The 8,543-nt window shown below is 38.3% G+C and overlaps 2 protein-coding genes across 2 annotated transcripts in view; both read right to left on the bottom strand.

Annotated features, from left to right (window-relative positions):
• Positions 1-2,044, bottom strand: part of LOC113048558 (ras-related and estrogen-regulated growth inhibitor) — a 13,838-nt gene extending 11,794 nt beyond the window's left edge. The window contains exons 1-2 of the mRNA XM_026210434.1: positions 1,969-2,044; positions 311-445 (exon numbers count right to left, since the gene is read on the bottom strand). Of these exons, the coding sequence (XP_026066219.1) occupies positions 311-371 (61 nt within the window). The 5' untranslated portion in view covers positions 372-445; positions 1,969-2,044. The remainder of the gene's footprint in view (positions 1-310; positions 446-1,968) is intronic.
• Positions 2,045-3,089: 1,045 nt separating this feature from the next.
• On the bottom strand, positions 3,090-7,888 carry LOC113048520 (alpha-N-acetylgalactosaminidase). The gene is made up of 9 exons (XM_026210384.1): positions 7,770-7,888; positions 6,883-7,039; positions 6,421-6,561; positions 6,133-6,344; positions 5,212-5,306; positions 4,686-4,847; positions 4,150-4,347; positions 3,739-3,879; positions 3,090-3,626 (listed from the first exon to the last, which is right to left on the bottom strand). The coding sequence occupies exons 2-9, from the start codon at positions 7,035-7,037 to the stop codon at positions 3,411-3,413; spliced, it is 1,320 nt and encodes a 439-aa protein (XP_026066169.1). The 5' UTR covers positions 7,038-7,039; positions 7,770-7,888; the 3' UTR covers positions 3,090-3,410.
• Between the last annotated feature and the right edge of the window lie 655 nt (positions 7,889-8,543).

Below are 8,543 nucleotides of genomic sequence, written 5' to 3'. Positions count from 1 at the left end.
TTCACACTTTACACAATGATATATAATAACTACATTTAAAAAAATGTAATGTTCTGTTAATTTGAGACACAGTATTGTGTTTACGGATTGTTTTGCTCTGTTTGTCAGTCATTGCACCAGTGTTTCTGAATGAATGGAGCGAGTGATTCAACAACTCAATTCCAAACTGTAATTTGTCGCCCCCTATCTGTGATCTCAGTTTTATATTTAAAGCTTCTTGTAATAGTTGATCTTCTAACATGATTGTAACTGCAGTGTAAATGCCTTCATGCCATCTCTGAGCTGTGTAAACCCATCGAACGCCTCTTACCTGACTTTCCCACTCCTGCTCTGCCAAACACCGCAAGCTTCACCTCTGAACTCTTCGCCATGACGACGCAAGCAGAACGAGCCAATCACAGAGCTGACGGAGTCACCGTAGCAACCGCATCATCTCCAGCTGAGACTGATGACAAACGTAAAAAAACATCATCATAAACGATGTGTTTAAATATTTCTACAGTCCGTACCTTTTTTTATGTTCATCTTATTATTAAAATTCAGGTTCTTATTCAGTATTTTGTCTGGTTTGCAGTAAAACATTCTTAAGATGCATTTACTTGAGAAACGAAATGACAGAAGATTTATCAAAATGAAGTGATTTTTGCTCAAAACAAGAAAGATTTCTGCTAATTGGGTCAGAAAAATCTTAGTTTAAAGAAAAACGGTAAACACGATTTTTCTAAACCCTATTTATTTTTAAGATATTAAGTTGTTTTATTTTTGAAAAACATAAAAATGCAACATTTTGAAAATCCCTATTTGAAAAAAATAAAAAATAAATAAAAATAAAATCTGACTACATTGGCATTTATTTATTTTTAAGATATTAAGTGTTCTTTGTTGAAAAAATATATTTTTTAAAAATGTAAAAAAAGGTAATTTAAAAACAGAAAAATCCTTATTTCTTGGAACACATTGGAAGATATTTGTTTTTAAGATATTAAGTTGATTTTTCTTTCAACTTTTTTTTTTGAAAATTCGAATTTGAAAATAATAAATTCTTATTTTTCTGATCACATTGGCAGATATTTCAGATATTAAGTCTTGTTTTTTAATGTATCATATATTTTTTTGTAAAATTCTAAAATTTAAAAATTAAAAACAATTCTAATGTAAACATTTTACAATTTACAATTTTCAAACATTTCAAAAATGTACATTTGAAAACGGAAAATCCTGCCAAATGGGGTCATGAAAATGTTTTATTCTTTTTAAATTAACTTAATTTTTCTGATCAATTAGGAATGTTTAGATATTTGTACAGGAAAACAAGAGAGCGTGCAGAGGACGAATCCTTTTTTGCATCGCTGTCCTGTTGAGACGAGATGAAGTGCTCTGACGTTCAGATCCCAGGATGAAGACATGATGATGAAGATGATGATGATGAAGGGTCTTAAAGGGCAAGCTCAGCCAGTAGTGGAGTCCTTCAGTTCAATTTGAAGAACGTGACACGAACAAAGCGAAGATCATGAGTTTGATGTCCAGACACAAAGCATCATATGACTCCAGAAGAACATTAAATTGACTTCAGATGCTTCCCACCGGACCGTGAGAGTCTCACAGCGCATTAATCATGACCTGCATCATAGTTCTTCAGTGACTCTTTACAACCTTTTAATGTGATTGAACATCACACAGCTTCATGGACAGATCAGTACAAGTCAAACACTGGAGAGCAGAAGATGACCTTTACCAGTAACACACCAAACTCATCACTATACACCCATCAGATCACAAACACAGACTTCATCAGCACCACATGAAGAGACCAGCCCTCGTCATCAGAGACCGTCATCATAGTGCTGCTGATGCTGTGATGATGATTGTTTTCATAATAATAATAATAATGCATGATGATATTGTCTACTGGTTGTTCTGATTGTTTTTGAACTTAGCTGTAAAGAGAGAGGAGAAAGTGTGACTTACCGTGAGAAACACTCGAGTGCGATCAGATCCGAGGAAGATGTGGATGAGTGCGTGTGTGTGAGAGTGTGTGTGTGTGTGTGTGTGTGTGTATGTGTGTGTATAAAGTCTGATGGTTCCGCCCACAGACCTGCGTCACACAGCAGCGCAGATCAACAGCGACTCAACAGCGCCACCTGCTGAACAACACACACACACACACACACACACACACACACACGCACGCACGCACGTCTTTAAGATTTACAATGGTAAAACTGACATCATCAAGTTATCTGTCAGAAGTTTTCCAGATCTTTAACAGATCTCTTGCAGACCTGTGCTACGACTCGAGGGTGAGGAAATAATAACAGAATGGTAATTTTTGAGTGAAATACCCCTTTAATGTGTTGTTATTACATTAGGACACAAGCACACACGCGCGCATTAATACACACAACACAGCAATAAAACACACACACACACCATTTGTACTGAATATTCAAATTACTTTAATATGTAGCATCTAATGATGCGCAGAGATCACGTGATCGCTCTTCAGTGAAACATTTGTTCCACATTCCATCAACGGTGAAGTTCATCGGCCAATCAGAAAGCATCTCTCATCTGAGGAGAAAGAGAGGAAGCTGGACGCTGATTGGTCAGCGGCTGTGAAGCGCACCCATGACCAACATAACTTAAGCCCCTTTCACACTGCCAAATTATTACCGATACCAACAGATTCTGTTGTAGTGTGTGTGTGTGTGTGTGTCATATCAGGACACAACTCTGTATAATGACATGGGTGTGACACAGGTATTACAAGGAGAGGGAGACTTATGAGGACATAACCCATGTCCCCATTTTTCAAAACACTTATAAATCATACAGAATGAGTTTTTTTGAGAAAGTAAAAATGCACAAAGTTTCCTGTGAGGGTTAGGGTTAGGTGTAGGGTTGGTGAAGGGCCATAGAATATACAGTTTCTACAGAATAAAAACCATTACACCTATGGGATGAACACACTTTACACAAAAACAAAATTATTTTATAAGTATAGACTTCAGTGTCACATGATCTTCAGAAATAAAACATCAGGTATGTAGGTGAGCAGCAACTGTTGAAAAACTCGTTTGGAACAGTGTGGATATTAACATTTATTGTGATTTTCAATGCATTTCTAACCTAGTTCAAGACCAGAATGGATAAGATCCAACAGACCACACAAACATCCTCCACATATTTCCTCACGTCTCCAGATCTCCAGTGTTTATTTGAGTTTATAAGCAGTAGTACACATCAACAAACGTATCTTGATTTATTCGTGCTAACTTACGAATGCCAGTTCGATAGAAACAGTCCTTAAAAAAACCCCCAGAATGGGTCAAGAAACATTTAAGACAATAAATCAACTTTTGATTGGCTGAATGTCCCTGAGTGTGTAATTCAATCCTAATGGGCGGAGCTCAAAGCAGCAGGAAGGGGGCGTCGACCTCATTAGCATGCGGATGGGACTTTGGCCCTATCAGCTTCTTACTGAAACGGCCAGGCCCCGCCTCTTTCTTCCACTCCGCCACTGGATAGATGTACCACATGACCACACCAGACGGGTTTACAGACACACCGAATTCTGTGCTGTCCTTCAGCTGAGGCAAGAGCCGCTCGGAAAACACGTCATACGCCTGAGAGAGAGAGAGAGAGAGAGAGAGAGAGAGAGAGAGAGAGAGAGAGATTGTGTGAGTGTGTGGATGCCAGAGTTTGACCGGAGCGGTTCTTCTGCTTCTGGACACTCACCTCATAGACTCCAGTCTTGTAGCTGAGCTCCTTCAGAGACGTCTTGTAGAGATGAGGCATGTCAGATCTCCTGCTGAGGAACACCAGAGCGCTGGCTCCTTTATCCAGCGGCCGCCAGAACACTTCGATCCCGCTCTTCTCCTGAAGCAGAGTCACCAGAAACAATTATAATAAAAGGATGATTATATAAAAAATTATAATTATCAAGAAATAACAAAAACCACAGTGTAAACTGAGGATTTATACATTTGACTAAACTGATGAAAAAAAATGTCAAATGATATTTAAATAAATAAAAAAACGGTGCCTAATTCTAAAAATATAGTAACTACAAACAACTGTGTAAATGTAACCCATATTTTCCGAGTAATATATTTATAATAAATAAACTGGGTCTTTAAACAGTCTCACTTTGATCAGGCGTCTGCCCTGGATGCCCAAGCGGTCCTGATTGATGCCGATGAGGAGTTTATTCTGCAGGATCGCTCGAGCGCCATTGCTGATCGTACGCAGATCGTTAGACATGAAGAGGGGCGCGGCCATGATCGCCCACAGAGCCATCTGAGCACGTGATTGGTCCATGCTGAGGCCGAAGTCACCAATGATCAGCTGAGGACGAGACGAGCGACAAAAGACAGAGATCCTCAGTCAAACGACAAATTAGGGACATTGATTTTCATTGTACAGAAAATAGTACAAAAATATGATACAGGTTCAAATTAAAATAATACAAATATAAAAATTATTTATATATATATACTATATATATAACAACTATAAAATAAAAATAATGTAGAATAAAATATAAAAATAATAATTGTCCCTTAATGTTGTTTTTGGAGTTACTTTAGAATAAATATTAGCAAATAGAGTATAAAATAAATAAAAAAACTGACAAATGATACAGTATAATGAATGAATGAATGAGTTTTGTATTAAATGCTGACCATGTCGGGGTCGTTCCATTGACCCGGTCCGGCCACAGGCTGCAGGACGTCCTGATTATTAAAGAACCAGTCGACGACGTTCAGAACACTGTCCCATGAGTCCTGGATATCACCGTAGTTCCTCCACAGGTTACAGATCTGAGCCAGCAGCGTGTAGTTCACCTGAGACACCGCAGACATCAGATTACTGTACATTACTGTACTCTACATCACCTCAGATTACTGTACTCTACTGTACTCCACATCACCTCAGATTACTGTACTCTACTGTACTCCACATCACCTCAGATTACTGTACTCTACTGTACTCCACATCACCTCAGATTACTCTACTCTACTGTACTCCACATCACCTCAGATTACTGTACTCTACTGTACTCCACATCACCTCAGATTACTGTACTCTACTGTACTCCACATCACCTCAGATTACTGTACTCTACTGTACTCCACATCACCTCAGATTACTGTACATTACTGTACTCTACTCTACTGTACTCTACATCACCTCCACTGCTGCACTCACCTTCGGCGGGAGCCCGCCCTGGTAGGCGGGCCAGCTGCAGGAGTAGCCAATGGGACGGCCCGTAGCGTTCAGGGCCTTGGACATCATTGGGTAGCCTGGATTGAGGTGATCACAGAAGATCACGGATTCAGATCGATCAAATTCAACTTGATATGACTTTTTGTGATTATAAAGAGTGCTGCTGAATATGAATGATGACATATTTTGTAAGATACACATTTGATCTCTCTCATCTGTTTGAATGTGCAGCTGGAAAGACGAGTGTGATTTCAAAATAAGAGTCCTGTTGTATTTTGGCCTTGTTTATAATGAATTAAAAGTGTTGCACCATGCAGTTTGTTTCTGGATATTATTGCTGTTTTGTTAATAAGGAAAGACTAATTGTATTATTAGAATTAAATATTGTATATTTATAATGTATATTTTTATTTTATTCCATATTTATTTAATTTATTTAAAAAATCCTATTTTGAGTACAAAGTTAATGACAACTTAAAAAACAGTATTTATTTTTATAATTATTTTATTCTATACTGTTTGTATTGTATGTTTTCATTTTATTCCACATTTATTTAATAAAAAGTATAGTATAGAATAAAATATATTTAAAAAAAAGTTTTCTTAGTTGTCATTTACTTTCATTGTTCACAAAATAGTAAAAAAGTATAAGCTAGAATGAAATATTGTTTATTTATAATGTATATTTTCATTTTTATTCCATATTTATATAATTCTAAATATCAAATCAAATATAAAAAAATATTGTCATTGCAACTATTTTATTTATTTTCATTTTTCAGAGAGTGATAAAAGTACCGATATTTTAGCACATTAACCTGTTTCAATGCATATATATATACACAGAATTTGATCAAAGATCTTTTGATTATTTTAAACCGTGATTGTGTGTCAGCGTCTGACCTTGCTCCTGATAGGATGAGTTGGAGTAGCATCCGTCCAGCTTCAGCATGTCCACGCCCCAGTCAGCGAAGGTCTGTGCGTCCGTCTCGATCTTGTCCAGCGTGGTTCCTGGATATCCACCACAGGTGTGAGTGCCCATGTCTCCGTAGATGCCCAGCTTCAGACCGCGGTCGTGAACGTACTGCGCCAGATGAGCGATGCCTCGCGGGAACCTGCAGCACACACACACACACACACATCAGCGGAGACTGGGACATGTCCAGGAGGTCAGGGGTCAGGGGTCAGCACCTCTTGGGGTCGGCCTGCAGTCGTCCCTGACTGTCTCTCTGCATTGAGGACCAGCAGTCGTCGATGTTGATGTAGACGTATCCCAGCTCTCTCCAGCCGTCCTCCGACAGTCTGTCTGCCATCTCCATGAACAGATGCTCACTGACATCAGATCAGACATTAAATACAACATCAGATCACAGACTATCAATCAAAATGAGAAGTTTTGCCTTAAACTAGAAATAAATAAAAACTAAAGCTGAACTAAACAAAAATAATAATAATAATAATTTAATAAACTAACTAATCATATTTTTTTATTATATTAATTTAAACCTAAATATTAGATATATTTTTTTAAATATTTAACTAACAAAACTGGCAAAAGCAGATTCTGAAATGAAAAAAAGCATGTGTTGAAGTATTAGTTTGAATATTTCAGGCGGAAGCTCTGTTTTCTGAACTCATCCTTCATCATTGCACCTGATGCAGTTGTCAGGGTCCATCAGGCAGTCAGTGTCACAGCGGAAGCGTTCCCAGGCCAGCCAGCCCATCGGCGGGGTCCTCATCAGACCATTCTCCAGAGCACAGGCGGCCGTGCAGAACGCCAGAACAAAACACACTGCCAAGCACTGCATTCCTGGAAAACATTTTAACAATACAATTAGAATTTAGAGTTATTATGAATGCATTCACACCTGGAACATCTGTTGTTTGCAATACTGCGAGCCAATGAGGTCAGACAGATGAACTCTCTAAAGTGAACTTAAAGGGACAGTTCACCTTCAGTTACTGGTCCAAATTGATTTGAATGCTGTTTATTTTTTCTCCATACTATGGAAGGTTCCAACAACTGAAGGGGGACTGTCCTTTTCAATGAGAAAAAGGTGAAATGTCCCTTTAAATGAGAAAAAGGTCAACTGTCCCTTTAAATGAGAACGAGGTGAAAAGTGCCTTTAAATGAGAAAAAGGTGTACAGTCCTTTTAAATAAGAAAATAATTGAACTTTTAATTCATTGTCTCTTAATGTGACTTTAGTAGTTTACACTGAAAATGCAATTTGTGTTTGTTTGCACTAATATTAACTGCTTCGCATTATGAAATGCTTCGAGCTCAGCATTGAGTTTAGTATGTTGTTGGAAAGCTCGTGAGAAACTGACTGTCACCTGACTCACACTCAATATCATATTTAATAACTTACACATATGTATTTAACAACACACACCGACACAATAAACGAGTATGAGTGACTTTCTCTTCCGGTCTGAATTGCCTCGAGTAACTGATACAGTGCTACAGACTCGCAGGAGTCTCGAGGTTCTACAGAACTACAGCAGAAGCGCGAGCGACCGGGCTTTGACGTCACTCACCGGATCCGGATGTTGGACCCTCCGTCGGTTTCTGAATCGTGCGTGTCTGTGGAGCGGCTCGGTTCTGCTGCTGACCACAGTGTGTGTGTGTGTGTGTGTGTGTGTGTGTGTGTGACTGTGTGTGTCACGTGACGCAGAATCAGCTGACCGAATAACGAGGAAGTTCCTCCTTCATAAAATGAGACGAGTAACTGCTTGCAAAACTTGATAAACTGCTTAGACTAGTCCGTTTTTTTTTCAATTATTATTATTCTTTACTCCAAGACTGATCACAACATTTTATAAGCAGTTAGGTTATAAAAACTTAGATTGGCCTCATTTGAACAATTTCCATTCTGCTAGTCAATCAAATTGTGACTTAAAGCATTAGTTCAATTCCAGAATGAAATAAATCCTCTGATGATTTACTCTCCTCCGTGTCATCCGAGAAGTTCATGTCTTTCTGTCTTCAGTGGAAGAAATTAAGTTTTTTGGGGGGGAAGTCTGGGGAAATGTGGGAATAAATTGTTAATATGTGGTTACTGATCAATATTAGCCTAAATTTCACTTTCCTCCCATGTTCTGTTTTTATTGTAGCTACTAGTCAGTAATTATATTATTTGCATCACTCGTTTCGTGTAAAATTGATCAAATAGCATCCAGTGGACAGTGATGGCAGAAACGAAGCTTTTCGGAGCTTTGAATCAATTGAGAAAACGATTCAGTATTCTGGAACGCGCTCCGAAGCACTGACTCGAAACAAACTATTCATAAAAGATTCGAATCTTCAAGCAG

The sequence above is a fragment of the Carassius auratus genome, chromosome 29 (genome assembly GCF_003368295.1).
Source record: "Carassius auratus strain Wakin chromosome 29, ASM336829v1, whole genome shotgun sequence".
NCBI lineage: Eukaryota > Metazoa > Chordata > Actinopteri > Cypriniformes > Cyprinidae > Carassius > Carassius auratus.
Note: the sequence above shows the minus strand (reverse complement) of the source record. Positions and strands in the feature narration are given on the sequence as shown.

Excerpts from the sequence above, each read along its gene's own strand:
- LOC113048520 (XM_026210384.1), bottom strand. The coding sequence starts at position 7,037 with ATGCAGTGCTTGGCAGTGTGTTTTGTTCTGGCGTTCTGCACGGCCGCC. Across the intron at positions 6,562-6,882 it reads GACCCTGACAACTGCATCAG|TGAGCATCTGTTCATGGAGA; the intron begins GTGCAATGATGA and ends ATCTGATGTCAG. Across the intron at positions 6,345-6,420 it reads CTGCAGGCCGACCCCAAGAG|GTTCCCGCGAGGCATCGCTC; the intron begins GTGCTGACCCCT and ends TGTGTGCTGCAG.